Source organism: Geotrypetes seraphini, chromosome 5 (assembly GCF_902459505.1).
Source record: "Geotrypetes seraphini chromosome 5, aGeoSer1.1, whole genome shotgun sequence".
Lineage (NCBI taxonomy): Eukaryota > Metazoa > Chordata > Amphibia > Gymnophiona > Dermophiidae > Geotrypetes > Geotrypetes seraphini.
This window is the reverse complement of record NC_047088.1, coordinates 207815298-207839924: the sequence shown is the minus strand read 5'-3', so window position 1 is coordinate 207839924 and position 24627 is coordinate 207815298. Positions and strand designations below refer to the sequence as shown.

Sequence of the window (24627 nt, the reverse complement as noted above, 5' to 3'; positions counted from 1 at the left end):
ATCACAGGTCTCTGAGAGCAGTATTGTGATATTAGCAAGAACTCTGCTTTATGCTAGTCTTCAGTTTTGATTGTTGTGCTTGCTTTTGGTAAAGAAGACTTTGCCTACTTTAGCCATTGAGTGACTACACAACCCGCCAGCCGTAAATATCTCTTAACTCATGAACTATGGACTGACTACCCGACCCGCCAGTCATAAATATACCCTAAACTATGGACTGACTACTCAACCCGCCAGTCCATACAGGACCCGTAGGACAGCTAAGGATGGGAGCCCGGACCTGGGCGAATTGACAAAAAATCCTGCTCCAGGGTCCGGGATCGTCCAAAGTTGACACCACTGGGCCTGTGTAACAACAAACAAACAGGATTAGTAATGAAAGAGAAACATCAGAGAAACTAGTGTCTTAGGGCTGACTACTGTCCATTGCTGGTTTTAAACTAGAAAAAGAAAGAAACCGCATAAAAATAATACCGTAAACCGTAAAATAATACAGCAAATCTGTAAGAAAATAAGTTTAGGTAGAGACACTGCATAAGTACAAGCATGCAACCCAGAAACACACTTTTGGCCATATAGTAATGGAGAGGCAATCTGACAAGCAGAGTACAGGCCTTCAATCCAGTGAGGTCTCTAAAGGGGCATGTCCTGTGACATTTCCACTCCCCGAGACGGTCATGTCAGAATGAAACCCCAGCCTAAATCCTGTGCCCGAGACCAGAGACTGACCGAGAATGATCAGGCAGGGGATACTGAAAGCAGAGCTGCCTATCCTGAGCCATCTGAACCTGATCAGGAGCCAGAATACAAGTTAGCTCCACGGCCCAGTAAAAACCCCAGCTACATTAAGAGGTTTAATCATGCTCCCAGTGGTATTCTGCCCAGCATCCTGGAGGGGAGCCCAAGAGCACGAAAGCTAGGCACACAAACACCTAGTACAGGGCGTGGCCCAAAGACTCTTAAGCAGCTCTCCAAGGCAGTAAGACAGGTTGCACACGAGGACCTGGCAGAGAAGGTTCTCCGGGCCAGGCAAAGGCCAGACCTCACTCAGGAACCCATGGAGTGTGGGGATTCCATTCCTCAGGAGCCAGCAGAGCAACTGGGTATGCCAGAAAACATGGACACGGCTGAATGGTCCATGCCTGAAGCTGACAGCGAGGAAGCCATGGATGTGAGCTGGGCAGCCTCTCACTAAGTACTAGAGGTACGGGGGTGTATAAGAATATAGTTGTGAAAATTGATAAAAACTATTTTTGTTTGGTGTGCAAAGCCAAGCTCAGAGCAGTGCTGCACCAGCACTGATTACGTTGCTGCACTCCAGCTGTGCCAAAAGCCCAGAGAAACTGAAGGAAGTTTGCTGGCTTGTGAAGCAGTTTCCCAGTTACCTATTTAAGTTCAAAGGACTTACAGAATTGGGGTTGGAGCCCCGAAGACCTAAGGGTGGGATTCAGAGGGAGCTTGTTAAAGCTATGTAATAAAAAGGGGAACCAGCAATTCTGTTGCCCAACAGTGGGAAAGACTGGAAACGGATTGTTGCTGGAATGACTAGAGCCTGCAGTAATGTTTTATTTTTTCTTTTCATGATTGAAGTTTGTTTTACAATGTGAAATTTAAGTGCCTGGTGAAGAAACCAGATTATATGATTAAAAGTCCAGGACTCAAGAGTATTCTTAAGGACTTTTACTTTTTGGGACTAATTTTGTGTTCTCTTGCTGAGACTGTGGTTCAGTGCGGGGTGGAGCCCCTAGAACCTGGACTGTGAACTTACCTAACCTAAGAACTGCTGTTCTTTCATTGAACTGTTTGAAAGATAGAAATCTGTTTCTTTTTGGAACCAAAGGAAGAGTGTACGCTAGTGCTTCCTTATATGATTTTTGGTTTTCTAATCATTGTGCCTTGGTGACAAATTAAAGTTTGGACATTGTTTTTGATTTGGCTTGGCTCGCTGTGCTTTATTGTAGCGAAGCTCAAAGTATTAGGACACCAGTGAGGTCTTCCACTTTGGGAGCCACGCCCAGGGTCGTGCTGCCGCCTGTCGGTGGTCCTCCACAAGCTTCCAGGGACCCCGGCAGGTGACAGTCCCCTCTTTCAACGTCGGGGTTCACCACTGATGTAGGCAGCTGTCCAGGCCTACCTCGGTAATGAGACCTTGCACGCTATATACTGGTTTCAATAAGTATATATTTATTTTGTCAATCAGTAACAGCTTACAGGAATAAATCATTCAGCATATAGCGTAACAGAAGGTGATCTCCAGGCCTGTAGATCCTCTGATGTCTGTTCTGCCCTCTCCCTTCTAAAGGCCTGGTTTTTATACATTTCTTAGTGGCCAACACCACGTTGGCCTAGATCACATGATACCTCCTTATTGGCTACTTTCCTATGCACTACTGCCTAACTACATTCATTTATTGGCTGTTTTCACCTGCGTCATGTTATGTGTTCGCCCTGTTTTCTGTAAGACCTAACCTATTCCCCGAAATGTCTGTTTCTTTACCATATATTGTGACAAACCCAGCACCAGCACTAGTTCTGCCCCTAATAGGATCCGGTGCAGAAGAGCTGACCAGATTGATTCTGGCGCTCAACTTGAGGCTGACCTCCCTTGTCCCTATGATCAGAGCAGTAGTGATCTGGAGCAGAGGCAGGCAGACTGTCAACAGCAGCCTCCGGGCTTTAGGGCAGCTAGAGAAGCCACAAGGAATATAGCTGCATTGGATAAACCCAGGCAGAGAAAAGCTGCTTTAGAGCCAAAGCCCATCCCCCGCTACAGGCTGAAGGGGATTGGCTCTGAGCTGTTTAAAAGCAGACTGAGACAAGCAGCAGGAGGAGGAGCGAGTGGCCAGGGTGGGTCACTCCCACAGCAGGTGAGGAGCTGTGGAGCCGAGCAGCAGAGTCAACCGTGCCAGATTGGCCCATGCAGGATTTGGAAGAAATCCTCCCCACTTCAAACTTCCAGATTGTGTGGAAAGCATGGAGGTACAAGTAGCTGGCCCTATGTTAGAGAGCCAGACAGAATGTATGGACCTTGAATGAAGGAAGTGAGTAACTGGGAAACAATTAGTGGTTTGTGTTTTTTTTTTCCTTTTGCCTGTGCTTTCCTTCTGTGCAAACCAAGCCTGAAGAATGTGATATATGTTTGGGCTTTATGAGTATTTTTGGGTTTAAGAATAATACTTACCTGAATCCTAAACTATTGGATTTATTTAAAGTTAAGTTGGAGAACAAGAAACCAAAGGTAGAATATTTAAGTTTGTGTTTTTGAACTTTGGAAATCCTGCTGTGGCTCCCGTTCCTGAGGAGCTAATTAGCTTATCTCTCCCAGCTGTTTGTTTTGCCTTCACGAGGTAGCTGAGGAAAAAGCTGAACTGTTTGCAAGACTGTGTGGTAGCTTATTGCCTAAGGAGGTATCTCAATATGGTTTATGGCAAGGGTTTATTCCAAACTTTATTTGGCTGCTGAAATCTGCTGTTGCATGTCTTTAATATTAGTGCTGAGAGAACGTTTGAATTAGGTGTGAACACCAGTGTAAAGCAATCCTGAATCAGAGCACATGATCTCAGGAATAATCAACTACAGGAGATTGCTGTTTTGTTAAAGCTTTATTTTTACAATTGACTTTATTTTTGAATGAAATGCAAAAGTGAGTTTTGTTTTATGTTGCATCTTTTTGACCACGGGGTCAGAATAAACATCCTATTCTTTCTTAAGAACTTGGTTTGACTGGTGATATTTTGAAACCCTTTGCTTGCCTTGTCTCTCCCAAGCCTAGGCAGTGGCCTAGTGCTAACTGAAAAGTCCTGAAGGTACCCCTGGTTAGAGGGGACACGCCAGAATCCCGGGGTTTGTCACACGACAGCCCTGCGCTACGGAGGGTTTGTGACAATATGTATTTCCGAGCATCAAACCCCCCTCCCAACTGTAATGTCCTAGCACATTTCTTGGTATCTGGTATTAGATGATATTTCTATCTTCTGAGAATTCTAATTTTCAGACCATGGTCTGCGTTTATCTCTTCATGGTATCTGGCTGGGTGGGCCTTGGTGCACCACAACAAACCCACAGCATCAGGACCTGTTGCTTTTTCTCTAGTTTTACTGATACAGTAGCTAATTGAACTTAAAAACAGTGCATTTCCCCATCTTTGCATGCTCCTTAGTCAATGATGTGAAAATATCTTTTCACAGCTAATCTACTGTTTCCATCAGCTACAGAGATAAGATACTAGTTGCAGGGGGAGAGAAAGGTTTTTGTTAGAGAGAACAGTTTCTGTGAGCTTATGGTTTTTCCTTATCCCACTTCACCTGGTTTAATAATGTCAGGACTTACAGGGATCCTTCAGAACTCCCATGCTTTTTCTTCTTTCCATCTCCCTCCTCCTCTCATAAGTCGGCACTTGGATGAACATTGTCCAAATACGTCCAAGTGCCGATAATAAAAACGGATTTTGGACGTATTTCTAAACAACCCAGACCTTCATAGTGCCGCTGAATGACCAAAGCTAAATGGGGCGTTTCAGGAGGAGTGTCGAGGGCGGGAGTTGGGTGGGACGTGGGCCGGCTTAGACTTAGTCGTACAGCATGTATAACCGACGGAACTTGGAACTTAAACCAGTGTTCTTCAACCACCGGTCCATGGACCAGTGCCAGTCCACAGAAATTTCCTGCCGGTCCACAGGGCCAGCACATGCATCAGGCCCAAAACAGTGTTCTTCAACTGCCGGTCCACGATGCGATCAATGCAGCGTTATCTTTGAGCCAGCTCCCTCTTCCTAACTGATTCAGTGCACAAAGCCAGGGGCAGTGGCTCCTTCAGGCATTCTGTGCCTGAACCGGAAGCCTTCTCTCTGACGTTGCAGTGTTCTTCAACCGCTGGTCCACGGACCGATGCCAGTCCACAGAATAATTATTTTATATCTGCTGGTCCATAGGTGTAAAAAGGTTGAAAAACACTGACTTAGACCATTTAAAACATGGTCTAAGTCACTGTTCTTCAGCTGCCGGTCTGCGGACCGGTGCTAGTCCACAGAAAATTCCTGCACAGGGCCAGCAAGATCTGATTGGGGTCATCGGCAGCATCTGGACTGCAACGGCGATGAGCGGCATCGGCGGCCCCCCGTGACGCAATTCAAGTTCGGCAACGGCCCCCCCCCGGCACTCAAGATCGGCAATGGGCCACCTTCTTCCCCCGGCATCAACAGCACTTCAAATCAGCAACGCGGTGCTCAGCCCAAAGCTTCCTGTTTCTGCCCAGGTAGTTCGAGTCAGAGGGAAGCTTTGGACTGAGCAAAGCGTTGCCGATCTAAAGTGCTGTTGATGCTGGGGGGGGGAGAAGGAGGCCCGTTGCCGATCTTGAGTGCCATTGTGGTGGGGGGGGCGTTAACGATCTTGTTGCCAAAATCTGAAAGAAAGGTGAGAGGAAGGGAGAGAGATGGGCCTGTGGTGGATGGAGAGATTAAGAGAAGGGGTCAGATGATGGAAGTGGGGAGAAGGGGGAGAGAGAAGAGGGCAGATGATGGAAGTGGGGAGAAGGGTCAGATGATGGAAGTAGGGGGAAAGAGAGAGAAGGGGCAGATGATGGAAGTGGGGGGAAAGAGAGAGAAGGGGCAGATGATGGAAGTGGGGGGAAAGAGAGAGAAGGGGCAGATGATGGAAGTGGGGGGAAAGAGAGAGAAGGGGCAGATGATGGAAGTGGGGGGAAAGAAAGAGAAAGGGCAGATGATGGAAGTGGGGAGAAGGGAGAGCAAATGCTGAATGGAAGTGGAGAAAGAGAACACATACTGGATGGAAGGAGGGATAAAGAAAAAGGACATATGCTGGATGGGGGAAGAAGATAGAGTTAGTGAGATAGTGGAGGGGTGAAGGAAAGGGGTGGCATGCTGTGGGTAGACACAGTGAAAAGAGGGAAACTGAGAACTGCATAGTAAGAAAGAATTTAATTTAGACGGAGGAAGAAAATAAAGAAGGAAGATCAGAGAAGGAAAGGGAAGAGAGAGAGAGATGCCAGAGAACGGGGAAGGAGACAGAGATATCAGATCTGAGCAGAGGAAATGAGAAGAGAGAGATGTTAAAAACTTATGGGGGAGGGAAAGAGAGATGAAAGGAGAAAGATGCTAGACCATGAGGGAACAGAGGGACGATGATGGATGCCAGACCAAAGGGGGGGCTACAGGAGAGATGGCAGGGGGAGACAGACAGTTTCTGGAAGGGGCAGACAGTGGATGGTACGGGCAGATGCTGGATTGAAAAGACAAGGCAGACGCTGGAAGGAAAAGAGTGAAAAGAAGATAAAAACAGAAACCAGAGACAACAAAAGGTAGAAAAAAAAAAATCATTTTATTTCTATTTTGTCATTAGAATATATCAGATTTGAAATATATCCTGCTAGAGACATAATTGGGAACTGCAAAGCCCAGGCAGTGCTTCTTTAGCTTCCAGCTGGCTTAGGACTCTCTCTGACCAGGGGGCACTCCCCTAACACTATTCCTGTCATGTGTGACTGCATTATTCTGTGTAGCATTCTGTAACAATTTGGCTTGTTCAGTTTTCTTGATAGTAGAGGAGATATATGTGAAGGGGAGGGGAGAAAGGGGTTTTGTTGGTCCTTGCTCTGTATATTTGTATTTATAAAATGACAATTGTACAGAATATTGTTTCTTTTTATACTTTAATAAAATACATTCAATATAAAATCATAACTGAGGCTTGTGCGGATGGGATCAGATGGTTTGTGGGGACTGAGCTCGCGGAAACGGGGCGGAAATGTGTTTTTTAAAATTTCAGTCTTAATAGTTTGCTGGTCCACAAAAGAATTATTTTATTTCTGCTGGTCCACGGGTGTAAAAAGGTCTAAGTCACAAAAACCCACCTAAAGTCACCAGATAAGCACTGCAAACACATAAAACAATCCCCCACACACTACCCCAGTGATCACCGACCCACCTCCACCCCATAAAAATTGTAATCACATCTTTAAAATTCAGCCTACAGACCATCATCACCTGGCAGCCTGGCATAGGAAAGCCTAGTCGTCCAGCAAAGAGGCGGCTTAAGCCGTCTTGGGGGTGAGTTAGGGACTCATGGAGAGGAGGACCCATGCTCATAAGCCCCTGTAATCACTGCATTGATACTTAAACATGTGCACTCCCCTATACACCCCCAAAACCCTTTTTTACTGGCATATAAGTGGCTTCTGTAGCCATAAGGGCTATTAGGGTGTAGATAAGTGGGTCTAGGGGATTTTAGAGGTGGTTTGGGGGGCTCACCATGATCTATAAGGGACCTGTAGTGAGGAGAAGACATGGCACCCTTGTTGTGAGTTCACAGCAGTGCCCTGCAAGGTACCCCACTATTTAGGTGCCATGTCTGGGTGTTCAGTCCATCACTTTGCAGACCCCTCCCACGTCCAACAGGGCTTATCCTTGGACGTTTTTGACTTAGACGAAAAGTTGGACGAAAATGTGGTATAAAGATGGACGTTTTAGCGACTTGGATGATCAGATCGGCAGGACATATATTTAGACGATTTTCGAAAGAAAAAAATTTGGGACCTATTTTTCAAAAATGTGTCCTAGGCTGTTTTTTACTTTGGACTAGTGCTGCCCGATTCACGATTCAAATAAAAAAAAAATTGGTTCCCGATTTGGCTGACCCTCCCCCCTCGCCCCCTAAAGCAGGAGCGGCAGCACTGCTCTTGCTGGTCGGCTGCTGCCGCAACTGCTTTAGAGGGTGAGGGGGGAGGGTCAGTTGGGAAGTGCTGCTATCCGTCTTCCCCCTGGCGTCCGTTTCCCTCCTCTGGCGTTCGGCTTCCCCCTGACCTCCCCGCACCGCTTACCTTCGAGGAACAGCCTGCAGATAAGATCGCGATGCTAACGATCTTTTCACTGCTTCTGAGCTGTTTCCTCCGCGATCCTGCCTCTGACGTCAGAGGAGGGGCGGGATCACGGCAGAGGAAACAGCTCAGAAGCAGTGAAAAGATCGCTAGCATCACAATCTTATCTGCAGGCTGTTCCTTGAAGGTAAGCGGTGCGGGGAGGTCGGGGGAAGCTGGACACCAGTGGAGGCCAGGGGGAACATGCAGGCCTTCCCGGGGGGGGGGGGGCTGACCAGTTCTTCGGGGTGAGGGGGGACAGGCCTTCAGGGGGGACAGGCAGAAAGGCAGACCTTCGGGGGGATACAGGCCTTGAAGGGGGGACAGGCAGGCCATCAGGGGTGGGATGTATACCTTTAAGGGGGGGACAGGCCTTTAATGGGGGGGACAGGCAGGCTTTCAGGGGTGGGATGCAGACCTTTAAGGGGGGGATAAGCCTTCAAGGAGGAAGCAGGCCTTCAGGGATTGTGGGACAGGCAGGCCTTTAGGGGTGGGGTGCCATCCTTCAGGGGGAGGTGCAGGCCTTCAAAGGGGGACAGACCTTCAGGGGAAGGGGGCCCTGGAGTAGAAGTACACGGAGGGAGGGAGGGAAGGGGGGTTCAAAGTGATGTGCATATGCTGGACTTGGGGGAGAAGAAATAATGGGTCTGAAAATAGAGGAGAGGGAGAGAGATAATGGACAATGGGATTTAGGGAGGGAAGGAACAGAAAGGAAGAGAAGTTGGACACAAGGGATGGTGTGGAGGGGGGGAAGAGATACTGGATAAGAGGGTAGTTGGGAAAAGAAAGGGAGAGATGGTGGACCCTGGGGTGGTGGGGAAGGAGGGAGAGATGCTGGATGAAAGGGTAGTTAAGAAAAGGTGGATCTGTGGAGGGAGACGAAAAAAAGGAAAGATGCCAGACCTCCTGGGGAGGGAACGGAAATGGAAGGGGAGGACAGAGATGGCAGTTGGATGGTTAGCACGGAGAAAGAAGAAAGAAGGAGACCCTGGCAAGCAAGACAACCAGAGCCTGGGACCACCAGGCAACACCAGGTACCAGACACTAGACAACAAAAGATAGAAAAAATAATTTTATTTTCTGTTTTGTGATTACAATATATCAGATTTGAAAAGTGTATCCTGCCAGAGCTGGTGTTAGACCGCAAACATGAGCTAGGATTTAACAGAGAGAGGAAAAGTCTTTTTTTGTTTGTTTTGTTTATACCATAGCGCCAGCGTGGTTAGGAGAAGGCAAAGGGGGTGAAGAAGCTATAAAATAAACCCACCAGGATGTTTGAAAAAAAACCCAAAAAAAACACCCAATTGGGCAGGAAAATCGAATCGAATCAAAAAACCAATTCAATAGGCTGAATCGAATCAAATCAAATTTTTGTTTCCTGAATCGGGTAGCACTACTTTGGATGACTTGCGAGTTAGACGAAAACGGACTTAGACGTTCCTTTTGATTATGCCCCTCCACACTTTCATTCACTGATGGAAAAATGTTCTTCCCAAATGGATCAAGGTGATGAGAAAAATAAAGGCAGCTTATTCAGGGAGATTTTCCCTTTTATTAGAGGAGATTTATCCTATAGTCCTCTGTCCCTACAAACAAGGAAGGTGAGGCTTTCAAACAAGCAGATATGGCTCTCTGACACAAAGCCTAAGAAAAAATGCCTCAAAGGTCAGGGAGAAAATGGGATGACACAGTTAAATTATTTAAAATGGTATTTAAAAACATTCAGTAATGAAACAGTGAAAATAGCTATTGAAAAAGACTCTCCCCCAACAACAACAACTTAATTTTCTGAAGTAACCCCTGCAAACAATAATCATCCTGTATCTTATATGATAGGGTAGGGTACATGAGTATTGGATTAATTTTATTAGTTTAAGTATCATAGATAAAGATGACAAACCCAAAAATGGCCCACCGATGAGATAGTAGAGACAGGGTCGGTGCTAGATATGATGGGGCCCAGGGCAGATGCTAGGGACGAAGCCCCCAAAACCTGCTTGGAGATTGTCCTTCTTTCAATTTCAGGCAGGTTTGAGGTTGCCAGTGACATGAAGACACAGGGCAATTACCCTGTTTGCCCAGCCCCTAACACTGGCCCTGGGTAGAGATCAGTATTTTTACAGATTCTGGGAATGCTTGGAGCTGGTATGGCAGGCAAAGTTGAGAAAATGGTTGAAAGCTCAAGGAAAGGATGGGGAAGAAGAGCCAGCACTGGGTTGATCATGGGACTATGTGTACTCTTTTACTCTAAATGGAACAATTGCACCTGGGCAGACTACATGAATTATTTTTATCTGTAGTCATTTGCAGACGGATTCTGTAACTGACGCCCATATTGGCGGCTTCCTTAAAAGTGGCCACCGATCGCATGTCAATCACTCAACAGATACAGAATTGCACCTAATCAGCCAAGGTTGGCGGCTGAAATGTAGTCTGGAAAACCCTGGCCTATATTTCAGCTACCTATCTTTGCCGCTAGACTGCAGCAGCCACGTCTACTTTGGTGTTCCGTGGCCTAAAGTTGCTACCTAGCTGCGATTCCAGCTGCCTTTTATTTAGGCGTCAGTAGGCACTTCAACACTTCTGTTTTTTGCCATTAATAACAGTGTTTGTCAAGTAACTTAGGCATCAGCAGGTTGCCTACCAACGCCTAAGTTTAGGCGCTAGTGCCTATTTTCGGGTAACATCATGTGTTAAAAAAGCAAGGGTGATTTTTTTATTTCATCATAATGCTATTGTCCTGTATTTTGAGGTTATGTTAATTCTATCATTCCTCTATCATGTTTTGCATTTTCCCTAATTTTAGCAAAGTAGTAGTTATATTCCAGGAGAAAACCAAAATGTTAACTGGTTATAAACACGTAGAATATGAAATTCGAGAATTTCTGTTTCAGACATGACAAAGAAACTGATGTCTGAAGAAGAGGGTTGTTATGTTTCAAAAACTTATCTATTGCAGCGTATTTTGCTGTTTCTTCGGAAGGTAGTACAACCTACAAAGACTCCATAGCTAATATTGTTCACTTTCCATTGTTTTAGGTTTCTCATACTTCCAGCTCCTAAGTGATAGTCACATACTGACCTTCAAATATAGCACTACTGAAAATTCTTCCTAATGGATTTTCTTGCTTTTCCAACAGGACAAGAAGTTTCTGAGCATCCTTCTCATTTGTTAATGGACATTTCCAATGTGGACTTCTCTGGTCTTTCTAGCTGAGGTATGTATAGATGTAGTCGCTTAGGCCATAGAGGGTGTTCTATTAAAAAATATCCCTGTCCTTTAACAAAAGTATTCTAATAACAGTGGACCTCAACCAGACTCTTGAGGAGAATCTGGCTAATAATGTTTTTAGGATAACTCCCAATGTATATGCATGAGAGATTGTGAGGGAGGGAGTGGAATAGTAGCAGGTATCCCTAGAAACACTTCCTCACAGTCAGGGCTCAACAGAGAGCAGGAAGTAAAAACCCTCTGGCAAGGCAGAACAGGGAGGCTTTGAATGCAGAGGATTTCAGGAGGGAGGTTCTAAGTCAAGAGGACTCCTGTGGAATGATGAGCCATAGTACCTGAAGAGACTGGACCAGGGAAGCAGGGTGGCTCAGGTATCTGTGTATGCAGAGAGACTATTAAGATAGAAAGTGTCTTTGTTTTAATTGTAAACCGCCTTGATCTGCTTGCTGCACTGGTGCGTTATCAAAGTTTAATAAACATAAACATTATCATTTTCAAGATGCAGTTATCAGGGCACAGACTGAAGGCAAGTCTTTGTGGGACTGTGTTTGACTAGGGAAGAAAGAATTGAACTGTGTTTGGGGTGTGGCTTGGGATGTGGCTGGAGCCAGCCCTAGAGGGACTGTTTTCTGTTATTTACAAAGAATATTGATGCTATTGACCTGATGCAAGAAGATCTCTTGGTTACTCCTACCCCTTATCTGCCTGACTTTATGAGAAATCCAAGCCTGCTGCTCATTCACATTATCAAAGAGATATGCATTCAGGGGCAGATTCTATAAACGGCACCCCAATTTTAGGTAGCAGCAGGCGGTCTACCACTATCTAACCAGCCAATCGGGATGCACATAAAAAAAAAAATCCGAGGCAGGCTGCCTACACTGTAGGCATCTGTCGCAGTTGCAGGAAAATATGTTGAGACACTTAAGCTTGCCCAAGGTTGGGTGTGGGTGTGGTTTCACCCAGAAGTGGCCTTGGGCGAGCTTAAGCTGCCATAGGTGTCTCCCTAGGGCCGTGATAGCGGATTGCGGCAAGGGAATCTTCCTGCTGTGATCAGCTGAGTGGCACCCCCTCCCCAAGACTGTCCACAGCAGGACAATGCCCAATCCTTGCTGCCAGCACCCCCAAAACAACCCCCCAACTGTCCAAAGCAGGAAGGATGCCTACCTCTACCGCCAAAGCAACCCCCCACCCCAACTGTGATAGGCAGGAGAGATGCCCACTCCCTTCTGCCAGCACCCCCCAATCATCGATACCCCCCACCTGTAGACCCCAACCCATCGTACCTTTTCTAGTATGGTCGCCGGAGGGATGCCTACTCTTCACAATGGCGGGCCTTCCCATTTCTGGTGCATCCTGGGATGCACTGGGAAGGGGCCTAAGGCTCTGATTAGCTCAGGCGCCTAAGGCCCTTCCCCCCTCTGAAGTTACTTCCTGATTTTGAGGGGCGGGATCGAGACCGGCAGAGCCTATAGCGATTTTCAAAAGGGAAGGCCCCCTCAACATCTGGCTTCATTATTGCCAGACGGTTTGGCGAGACTAGGGCTGGGACCAGGGCCAGATTTAGATGAAAAGAGGCCCTAGGCTATTCCACTTATGAGGCCCTTTCACCTCCCATTTTTAAGTTTATAAATTACATGAGAGATAATAAAATACATCATTACTGTGATATATATCAATATGTTAAATGAAACATGTTGTTATTGGTACTAACCTTTATAAAAAATGTGACACGGATAATAAATAAAAAAAAGTCGAAAACACTTATTTGGACATTTATTCTCAGCACCATATATAGTACTTGTAACAATAACTAATCAAACATAACACACAACATTGCCCCTTCCTATGTCCATAGTGCCTCCAGTGCGTCCTTCCTCACCTCACCCCCCCCTCCGATGCCCGCCTGCCTCCCATCCCCCTTCCATTGAACACCCCCCATGCCATCCTGCCTGCCTGCCTTCCATTAAACCCCCCCACCCCCTCCGATGCCAGCCTGCCTGCCTCCCATCCCCCTTCCACTGAACCCCCCCCCCCTCCAATGCCAGTTAGGGCCGCCCTGTCCTGATGGATCCACGTTTTGCCTCTCTCCCCGCGGGGCTGGGCTTTGCCCAGCTGTTTCCGGACTGACGTCTTTCCCTCCCCGATCCTCCTCCCAGAGCGAGAAAAAGAAAGGGAGAAGCCGAGTCGGTGCCCCGTTGCGGCCGGAGCCGGTTCCGATCCCGAAGCATAGAATTTCTCCTTATTTTCGGTTCAGTGTTTTAGTGTTCACTGTTTTTAGAATAGTGTAATTTTAATTTTGCTAACAAAGGTACAGCTGCTCGCAATATGGATGTGCCACTAACTCCTCACTCTCCCCTCCTCCTGGCGGCTGGCAAACAGCATGGAGGACCGCCGCGGCCACTGCTGGAAGGAATCAGTTGCTTACATGCATGTTGTGCCTGCCCCTGCCCCACGACTCTGTTCCCCACAGCCAGACACCAGGTAGGATTAAATTTTGATATTTTTTTAAACTACAGTAGTTAGAGAAGTACTCAAAGGTGGACTCGAATATAAACGTAGACCCCCATTTTTAGGCCTAAAAATCTCAGCTTATATTTGAGTATATACGGTACACAAACTTAATCAATTCCTGTTATTACCTAATTGCTTGTAATGCCTGAAATCAGGCCAGCACGAGCAGGGGGTCATCAAGCTCATCTAATAGTTCTATTTGAAACGAGGTCAAACAGACTGGAGAAAATATTTCTTCATACAATGTGCAATTAAACTGTGAATTTGCTCCTGGAGGATGTGGTAAAATCAGTTAGCTTAACAGAGTTTAAAAAAGGTTTGGCTAATTTCCTAAATGAGAAGTCCATAGGCCATTATTGAGATGGCTTGGGGAAGTCCTCTGCTTATTCCTAGGAAAAGCAGCTTAAAATCTGTTTTTACTACTTGGGATCTAGCCATGTACTTGGGACCTGGGTTGGCCACTGTTGGAAACAGGATACTGGGCTTGATGGACCTTCAGTCTGTCCCAGTATGGCAATTCTTATGTTCTTTTGATTTTACCAAGGATTTTCCATCAAACTGCTGACAATTATTGGACTTTACCTTATAATTACTGACAGGTAATTTTTATAACTAATAATATGTAATTGCTGACCTGTTTTCTGTAACATCCATTCTAAGCTATTCAATAAAAAGGCAGAAGAAGCAAGGGGGTTTGAGCCAGTTATTTGTAATCCACTGTGTTAAGTAGACGCTGTACTTCTCCCAAAAGCATCCAGTGTATTACTATCAGAGTCCTTGTTTGTGTGAATTTCTTTCTCTTGACCTCTCTCAGGGAGATTCTACCTGGGAGGTATAAGAAATATATAAACTAAATGTACTTAACCCAAGTGGTCAGAAAATCACTTACTCATATAGAGAAAAAAAACCACTTAACATGATATATCCACTGTGTAGGAAACTTAGAGGAGGGCCTCAGATTCGGAGCATACGCATAGTCCTATCACAGACTCAACTGTCAGCGTATTTCTATAGCTCCATGCTCCAGTCATAGGCCCATACCCCAATTGAATTTTTGAAACTTTTTAATAAATAGACCTTAAGTGTAGTGACTAAAATTCAAAACTCTTAAAGGTGAAGTTAAGATACTAAAATTCAGTCCTATTCACAGTGTATCCTTATTCAATAGGCAGCTAAATCACTTATCTCAATCTGCTTTTTCTTATTCTTTTTTTCTTTTTTAAAGGCTTCCACGTCAAGTTCTTTATTTAGCCTATTTAATGGCTATGCTCCGAATCTGAGGCCCTCCTCTTAAGTTTCCTACACAGTGGATATATCATGTTAAGTGGTATTTTTCTCTATATGAGTAAGGTATAAGAAATAGCCATACTGGGTCAGACCAGTGGTCCATCTAGCCCAATATTCTGTTTCCACAGTGGAAAATTCACAAGTTCCTGGTAAAAACTCAAATAATAGTAACGTTCCATGCTACCGATCCCAGGGCAAGCATTGGCTTCCCCCGTGTCTGTTTCAATAGCAGACTATGGACTATGGATTTTAGAGAATCAAGCTAAGGTAATAAGCAACATGCCCATTTTAGGGATCATATGCATTAATTTGAATAGCTCAGCGTAGGTCTGTGAAGTCAAGTGACATTATCAGGTGCCATAAGCTAATGAGAAAGCAGTTGTAAAATTTATTATCCATGGCGCTGAATGCCTGTTCGAGGAGCAATGATTTTCCTGACTGATAATGCACTAACAGTTGAATTGTGTTGCCTTGTGCCATTATAATATTAATATCTTAAGGATCAAAACATTATGTCACAGCTAGCTTTAAACAAAGGAAAATAGTAGTAAATACTGTAGTAGGGTTCCCTAGGGGTCTGTGCTGGGACCACTGCTTTATCAATGATCTAGAAACAGGAATAACTAGTGAGATAATTAAATTTGATGACACAAAGTTGTTCAAAGTTGTTAAATCTCAAGAGGATTGTGAGAAATTGCCAGAGGACCTTGGGAGACTAGGCATCAAAATGGCAGATGATATTTAATCCCCCAGCTAACAACTATCCTTTTCCATGTCAACTGCAAGGCTTTTTCATTAATCTGCACAGCTACAAGGTAATTCTGTCATTATAGCTTAACTTAATTGTTGCCAGTACTAAGATAGCTTTTCACTGAGCATCCTGCCTCCTAGATCCCCCATGGAGCCTACCAAACAGACCACTTGCATTTCTAGAGGAACATAAGAATAGCCTTACTGGGTCAGACCAATGGTCCATCAAGCCCAGTAGCCCGTTCTCACGGTGGCCAATTCAGGTCACTAGTATCTGGCCAAAACCCAAGGAGTAGCAATATTCTGTGCTACCGATCCAGGACAAGCAGTGGCTTCCCCCTTGACTTTCTCAATAACAGACTATGGACTTTTTCCTCCAGGAATTTGTCCAAACCTTTCTTAAAACCAGCTACACTATTCGCTCTTACCACAACCTCTGGCAATGCATTCCAGAGCTTAATTATTCTCTGAGTGTCAAAAAAATTCCTCCTATTGGTTTTAAAAGTATTTCCCTGTAACTTCATCGAGTGTCCCCTAGTCTTTGTAATTTTTGACAGAGTGAAAAATTGATCCACTTGTACCTGTTCTACTCCTCAGGATTTTGTAGACTTCAATCATATCTCCCCTCAGCTGTCTCTTTTCCAAGCTGATGAGCCCTAACCGTATTAGTCTTTCCTCATACAAGAGAAGTTCCATCTCCTTTACCATCTTTCAACCTTTTCTAGTGCCACTATATCTTTCTTGAGATAAAGAGATCAGAATTTAACGCAGTACTCCAGATGAGGTCGCACCATGGAGCAATGCAGGGGCATTATAACATTCTTATTCTTGTTAACCATCCCTTTTTTAATAATTCCTAGCATCCTGTTTGCTTTTTTGGTCACCGACGCACATTGGGCAGAAGGTTTTATCGCATTGTCTATATCCTTTTCTTGGGCGCTAATCCCCAAGGTGGACCCTACCATCCGGTAACTGTGATTCAGATTATTCTTCCCAATGTGCATCACTTTGCATTTGTCCACATTAAATTTCATCTGCCATTTGGATGCTCAGTCTTTCAATTTTCGATGGTCCGCCTGCAATTTTTCACAATCCGCATGCATTGTAACAACTTTGAACAGTTTAGTGTCATCTGCAAATTTAATCACCTCACTTGTCGTTCCAATTTCCAGATAATTTATAAATAAGTTAAATAGCACCGGTCCTAGTACAGATCCCTGCGGCACTCCACTGTTTACTCTCCTCCATTAAGAAAAATGACCATTTAACCCTACCCTCTGTTTTCTATCCAAGTTTCAAGTTTTATTGGGATTTGTTATCTACGCAATATCATATATTTCAATGCGTATAACAATTGTTTTTAAAATAACAATTAACAAATTGGGGAGGATAAAACAAGATAATATAGACAAATTTTGCCATTCTATTACAAACTGGTACAAAAGGCAAAAGGGGTGAACTACAAAATTTTTTAAGAAAAGAAAAAGAAACATTTAAGGAAAAAAAAAACCATATATGGAGGGGTCATGGAAAACATATATGATAGGATCTCAAATCCAAGATATAAAGTGAAATAAAGAGTATTTTGGCGACCTACACATAACACTCATTAAAAACTGGTATTTAATATTTGTAGGTAATATTTTCTATATATTGAAAGCGTCCTTGAACAGAAAGCTTTCAAGGGAACGCTTAAATTTTTCTAAAGAAGGTTCATTATGTATAAATAGTGGTAAATTGTTCCAGAGCTGAGGTGCTATGACCGAAAAAATTGTCATTTTTAAAGACGGAATAGTTAATAGATGTTGTTGTGTTGATCTGAGTGTCCTAGATGATGAATATGGTATCAAAAAACAGTCCAACTGAATTTTGCCACCTATGCCATGACACTTTAATTTTCTGAGGAGCCTCTCATGAGGAACTTTATCAAAAGCTTTCTGAAAATCTAGATACACTACATCAACCGTTGTTTATTATTCTAGTTAAAAAATAATTACATTCATTAAATTAATATGTTTTGATGTCAAAGGATCCTCAGACAACTTTCAAACTTTTGCCCCTATCGTCAGCGTCGATGGTTTTTCAGCCTTTTTTCTACACCATGGTCTCGTTTTTCCGGATGGCCCTGACTCCAGGGCTATATACACAAATAAAGTAAAAAAACGAGAAGGAGAAAACCAATAATAACAAACGTCCACAATGTTTTCTTCCTTTCTTATAGAAATATTAGGTCTGGAGCCGGATTTCCAGCCATTTGGACTTTTCTGTAGTGCCGACTCCTGTCAGTAACGGTGGACATTGACATCAAATAGTGTCAGTGGCATATTTAACATAGAGTCTATTTGATGCTTGCTATTTCATTGACACCATCGCAGTCTCTCATTGATGCCATCATTCTTTGATTCAGGCTATCTTCTCTGAAGAGCATTGCCTATTGAGGCAACCATGTTTTGACTCCTGCTGCACCTTCTGTACCAGCTAGTGGCATATGGTACATCGACGGGGTGTTTTTACTTCAATGTCAAAGGAGCTACATTGAGTAAGCCTCAACAGCATCGTAGGTACCGGCGGATGATCCAACGGTACTGGTTCACTCTTTCCAGGTTCATCTGAAGGAAATCCTCCAGATAGATATCGCTTGCATACGACACCGCTACTAGCTTCAAATCCTTTGGTACTTGCCCATGCTGAACGTAACATATTCAGGCCAAGGGGTTTTTCATTGCAGCATCAATGAACATCAAGATCTCAAGGGACCATCCTCATGTTACGATTTTCCTTTCCCTTGAAGTCATCGATCCAGTGCTGCAGCTGTTGCACCGATTGTACCAGCTGTTGACCAAAAGGTACCAGTGCAAATATTTAAGAAACCGAAGGAAGGTCAGTGACACAAATTGCACTCGATACCGGAGCTTACATTGCCATCCTTGGCACCAGCCTAGCCTAAGTATAGCACTTTGATGCCGCATGGTACCGATTCCACATCTACACGAACACACCGCTATCGACGCCTTTCCAGTAGACATTGGCGCTCCCCACTGAAAACTTGAAAGAATATTTTTTGGCGCTCTCAATCCCGAAACTTCGGGGATTCTACTTATGCCTTCTGACCTATTTTCATGCATATTGCTGAAAGCACTGTGTATGAATCTATATTATCTGCTCCAGAATTCTATGGCATCCCATTGTATCCCTCTCCTCCTCTCTTTTTCCTTCAATATGTCAGGTGCCCCAGGAAAGCTCTATAATGGACAGATATAGAGCCCAGAGCATAGATCCTTGATCCCTTCGATTGCGATAAACTTCTTCAGTCCCATCTCTACTCTCCTTCAGGATGCGCTTTTTAAGAACTGGGAGACTCTTCTTTCCCAGCATATTTTGTCTGTATCGACCCTCAATTGAGTTTCATGATTTCCAGCTCTAACATATTGAGCTTCCTGAGCTGGATCATTGTTGCTCCACTCCATGATCTCCACTTTGAAATTGGAACTTTTACTCATGCTTTTCCACTGTGCATACTCGCTTTCACAGCACCATTGATACTTTTACCAATGGTTCCATCATGGGTGTAGAGACTGTAAAGAGGTATTTCTCTTTTTTGTTTTTGTGCACTATAACCATGAAGTAAAATGATCATGACCTGTGGAACGACTTAGGATGGATCATCTATCCCTTCCATCACATCCAAATTTTAATGGAGGGATCCAATCGGGGTATAGAGACTGTTAAGTTAGATCCCCTTCCACATTTTTTCTACTGTCAAAAAGAGCCACTATTGGGGTACAACCTTTCAAGTGGATTACCCTCTTTTTCTGAACTACCTGTTTCATCCACATCTCTGCTGAGCCTTGAATATGAAGAATACTACATAGACGGTTCACTAATTTGGTTCCTTCAGCAGGATCAACCAGGTTCTTCAATACAGATCATCTAGCACTGTATCATCAATGCTAATACAGTACTCTGGGAGATATTCACACTATTCTTTTGGAATATTTTACTCTACTACCTTTTTCCTAATGTTGAACTTACAAGGTCCCAATCATGGAGGCTTGGGACTGGCTATAGGGGAGGAGGAGGCCAGTTTTCCCCATGTGTAGGCCTCCCCTTTGTATTTGCCGCAGAAAATGCCTATGTCTTGTTTTAAACCTTTTAGATAAGCCGCTCCATTAGATAAGCCGCGGCGTTATTGAACCGGTAGTAGCTGAACTTTTTGGAAATCATCCCCTCTCCCCGTACCTTTTTTAAAACCCCTTTAAATACCTCCCTCACTGGCCAGCTGCCTTCTCCAATCTCACTGTGCAGGGCAGGAGCGATGTTTTTGATCCCAAGCCTGGCCCCACACTGCTTCCTGAATGACTGCCTTGACTGCCTCGAGGCCCCCCTCCCCCATACATTTTGTTGGGGAGCAGAAAGGGTGCTCAGTCTCTCCTGCTTCCTCTGATGCGCCATCCAGAATGCTGGGCCTTAGGCCACTCCCTGGTGTATCATGTGATGCTTGGGGAGGGGCCTAAGGCCCTGATTGGCTCAGACACATCAGGCCCCTCCCATGGGAGGGGTCTTAGGCAACTGAGTTAATCAGGGCCTTCCTTAGGCTCTTTCCTGTTCTTGGATACAAGGGGGAGGAGCCTAAGGCCCTGATCAGCGCAGTCAAGCCAATCAGGGGCTTCCTAAGGAAGGAGCCAATCAGGGACTTCCTTAGGAAGGAGCCTAAGGATGTCCCTAATTGGCTCAGACGCCTCAGGCTCCTCCCAAGGGAGGGAGTTCTTTTGTGGCAGAAGGGAGTGGGCATCCCTCCTGCGATTTTGCCGCAGGTCGGCAAGTCGGGGGGTGGGGGGTGGACAGTGACTCGGGGTGCCAGCACAGGGTGGGAGAGCATGGCGCGGGGGGCTTTTTTTAAAAAAATGGGACAGGTTGTGTTTAACACATGCACAACATCTGTGCCATTAAAAACAAAATAAAACTAGAAACCCTAACAGTAGTGATAAGAGGCTGCTTTCCCTGTCACTTCTGTTAGGACTTTGCGCATGTGTCAATCACTCACTGAGCGATTAAATCGGTCGCGTTTGCAAGCAAATGATTTGCAGCCCCATCCAAATCATTTTCATGCAATCTTGTTAGTGCATCGATCACTGTTGGGGAATCAACCAGCGAATTGGCTAACAGCAATCCAGTCGGTAATACTGACTGACTTTTGTGCATCTAGGCCAAGGTTGGGAGAATGTGAATTAGAGGTAAAGTAATAGTGTGATTTATGTTCTATTTACACAATAGTTAGCAATTGGTGAGGGTTGGAGACAGCTTTTCATCTTTGCATATGGTACCACAGGGATCTGCTCTGTCGGGGATGTTGCTCTGCCAGGGATGTTGTTTAATTTATATTTATCATTTTGTAAATGATTGCAGCTTTTTGGCCTGTTTTACATTTATGCGGATGACATACAATATTTCTTGCCAATATCAATGTCTGTCCCTTCAACAGTCTCCTGTCTGCAGGGGGTCTTTGATATTCCATTATGAATGATTTCTAACAGATTGACTCTGAATGTGTCAAAGACTTAGCTGTTGCTTGTCTCTCTGACTCTCATTGTTGGATTTCCTGCAGAGATTGTTTTACCTTGGACTCCTATACCAGCATCCCAAAGTGTGAAATGTTTGGGGTGGTTATGGATTTGGAAGTGTCATTTCAGGCATATGTTCTGCCCACTATCATACTAAGTTATTGCATTTGCTGCTAGCTATTTTTCTCAGTCTGAAGCAGCAGACCTCTCATGTTCTCCCCATTTGTCTAACCTTCTTACACCTTCTCAACAGCTCCAGCTTCAGGACACTCACTGATTTCACTAACACTCTTTCCAAGACTCTTGAAGTAGAGAGTTGCACGGGGACAGAAATCCCACCCATCCCCGCCCGTCCCCGCCAGGATCCTCTCCGTGCCCACCCGTCCCCGTCAGGATCCTCTCCGTGCCCACCCGTCCCCGTCAGGATCCTCTCCGTCCCCACCCATCCCTGCAAGGAATTACCTTCATCCCCGCCCGTCCCCATAAAAAGCAGCAGTTACTTCTGACAGGATCATCAATTCCATAGTTTCTTTTGTGTTTGCGCTTCCTTGTGGAATCTCTTTGGTGGAACCCTTTTTTTGTTTTCTGTTCAGGTAATTAACTTATAAACCCCTTCTTTTACTAAGGCTGACGTGTCCGTTATATTATATGGACGAACCCTGCTTCCAAAGCCTTCCATCCCCGTGGGAGTCCCCTTGGCTAGAGGGGGGACCCGTGGGAGTCCTGTGGGCTAGAGGGGGGTCCCCATGGGAGTCCCATGGGTTAGGGGGGATTCCCTTGGGAACCCCACGGGACCCGCGGGATTCCCGCGATACCCGTTCCCGTGCAGACCTCTATCTTGAAGCCTCAGCCCCGCCTTCCTGCGATTTGAGCAGCCTTCCCATTGGCTGAATTCTACCACAGTCTCTGCACTGAAAGGGGATGGGTTGGAGAGCTATAGAGGGTCTCAAGGTAGGATTACCAGACGTCCAGGAAAACCTGGACATGTCCTTATTTTAAAGGACTATCCAGGTTCCCGGACGGGCTTTTCAAAACCTGGCATTTGTCCGGGTTTTGGAAAGCCCTAACAAACTCCAGATACATATGGATGGCATCTGTGCATGGGCGGATGACATTGCACACTTTCTTGCATGCTCCAGGCCATCCAGATGCGACCGGAACTCGATGCAGAAGAGAAGAGGTTTGCTGGGGCAGGGCTGGAGGTTGAACTGGAGGGGGGGGGGGGGGCTGGAGATGGAACCAGGCAGGGCTGGAGGTGGAATGGGGCGGGGTTATGTGTCCGGGGTTTTCTTTTGTAAAATATGGTAACCCTATCTCCAAGGAGATGCATGAGAAGAAGGTGGAAACTCTGAAAATTATCAAGATACTTTTGCCATACTTCTGACTTTGAGGCAGTTAATTTATAAATCTGTATAATGCTGGAAAATTTCAGACAATTGGCAAGCCTAGCTTCCTAAGTCCTGAGCCTATCTGACAGGAACACCTTAAACTTTTGGCTCTAAGCAACTTGCTATGGGGGAACCTAAGCCAGTCAGTTTTTCAGGATGTCCATAATGAACATATATGAAATTGATTTGTGTACACTGTGCCTTTGGTATGCAAATCTATCTCATGAATGGGAATTACTTGCTATGCCTTATTCTGGCCCAGATGTCACGTATGCAGCTTAGTTCTTAGGCCCCTAAATAAGTAGTCAGATTAGCTATTTAGATTTTTGTAGGGCATGCTGCCTTTCTAGATGCTAAAGACTGACTGCATAAATGCATGTAGTAAGGATCTTCATATTAAAATGTCTGATTCATTAAATAATTAGCCCATTGGTACTGAGGGCTCTATTGTTAAATAAATTGTACCTCAGCCACAGAATAGGAGAAATTTACACTGAATGATAGGGGCCTCAATGATTTCAAGTGCATACTTTTGATAACAGCCACAACCCTTAAAAATAGCTTTATATGCCTTCTGCCTTCACGTATATGTTTTAAAAAACACATTTGCACTATTTTTCTAATTTTTGCAGAGTTTTGTCGTATGAGATTAAGTGATTATTAAAAGGTGCAGGATGAAAAGATGGCGCAGCAACGGCTCTTACCACAGGGACCCTACAGCTTCCGCTATTTTACTAGAGAATCTCTCGAAGCTATCGAAAAACGCATTGCAGAGGAAAAAGCTAAGAAGGCCAAAGAGGAACAGAGAGTTGAGAAAGATGAAAATGGCCCAAAGCCAAATGGTGACTTGGAAGCAGGAAAATCACTGCCATTTATATATGGTGACATTCCTTCAGGAATGGTTTCAGAGCCTTTGGAGGACCTGGACCCATATTATAGCAATCAGAAAGTGAGTATTTGTTAAATGTCCAGTTTCTGTATCATTCTTTTTTACCCTTTACCTACAGCATTTTCTCATCACTTTAGCAAATTGTGTGCATTAGCAAATTGTGTGCATTAGCATATGGAAATTTGCCCAGAATGAGGTGGTAGAGAAGAACTTAGCTAAATATGTTGTGCAGAGTCAACATGGTTTGATATGATTTCCAAGTTGGCAGTGCCCTTATGTCTTTCTTAATTTTGCATATATTTGTTTCCAGTATTGCTGAAAATATTATCTACCTATCCATATAAAATACATACACAAACACAGGAGAGGGTACGGAAACATTCTCAGCCCAACCAAACAACTTCCTAAATTCTGAGGGTTATGTTGTGACTGTAGCTATAAATACTGTTATTTCGTTATATGCAGAAACAAAATTCTATGTTTTGACATTTTTTCAGATCATTGATTGAACCACATTCATTTTCTTCTTGATTGGGCTGAGAACTTTTCATCACCTCCTCGTGCACATATGAGAGAAAATTGCTGAGAGTAATTTCTTTTCCCTAGTGTCCAGACACACAGCACCATCCTGTTTATTGAATTGCATTCCTCACTTACCAGCAGGTACCTGCTGAAGGTAGAGAAACTGACTTTTTACAGTGATGTCACTGGTGCTCTGTGGAAAACTCCAGTTTTTCTGTACCTCCAGCAGTTAATAGATGGTGCTTCTTGTCCCTGGCCTAACTCTCATCTTTGCAGACTAAGGCCTTACCACTTTGTCAAGCCTAATGGATGCCCCGTTAATGTTCTATGTGGTTTTCACTGCTTAAGCAATAATTTTGTTTCTGCATCGTAATCAGCAAAGTGTCCCCTGAAGAAGGCGTCACCCTATACGCTGCAGCTGGGATCCTTGTTGGGACTTATTGTTTTCTAATAAAGATTTGCTTTGGTTGTAAAGACATCCCCCTTGTCTCTCTTTGCTTTTTTTTTTTTTTTTTTTAAAGAAATGAGAAGCACATACCAAAGTCCTTGTCCTGCAAGTAAAAGCAGCTAGTCTCATCTCTAAAATCTCCCTACCACCTCCATATTCATATTCCA

The 24627-nt window shown here is 44.5% G+C and overlaps 2 protein-coding genes across 3 annotated transcripts in view; one reads left to right on the top strand and one right to left on the bottom strand.

The window, feature by feature from the left end:
* LOC117360466 (sodium channel protein type 2 subunit alpha-like) overlaps window positions 1-24627 on the top strand; it is a 233013-nt gene that overhangs the window by 39900 nt on the left and 168486 nt on the right. Inside the window, exons 2-3 of the mRNA XM_033944243.1 lie at window positions 11010-11087; window positions 23234-23550. Of these exons, the coding sequence (XP_033800134.1) occupies window positions 23284-23550 (267 nt within the window). The 5' untranslated portion in view covers window positions 11010-11087; window positions 23234-23283. The remainder of the gene's footprint in view (window positions 1-11009; window positions 11088-23233; window positions 23551-24627) is intronic.
* The window catches only part of LOC117360465 (sodium channel protein type 2 subunit alpha-like), a 526898-nt gene that overhangs the window by 490378 nt on the left and 11893 nt on the right, over window positions 1-24627 (bottom strand). The gene's annotated exons all lie outside the window — the stretch shown is intronic.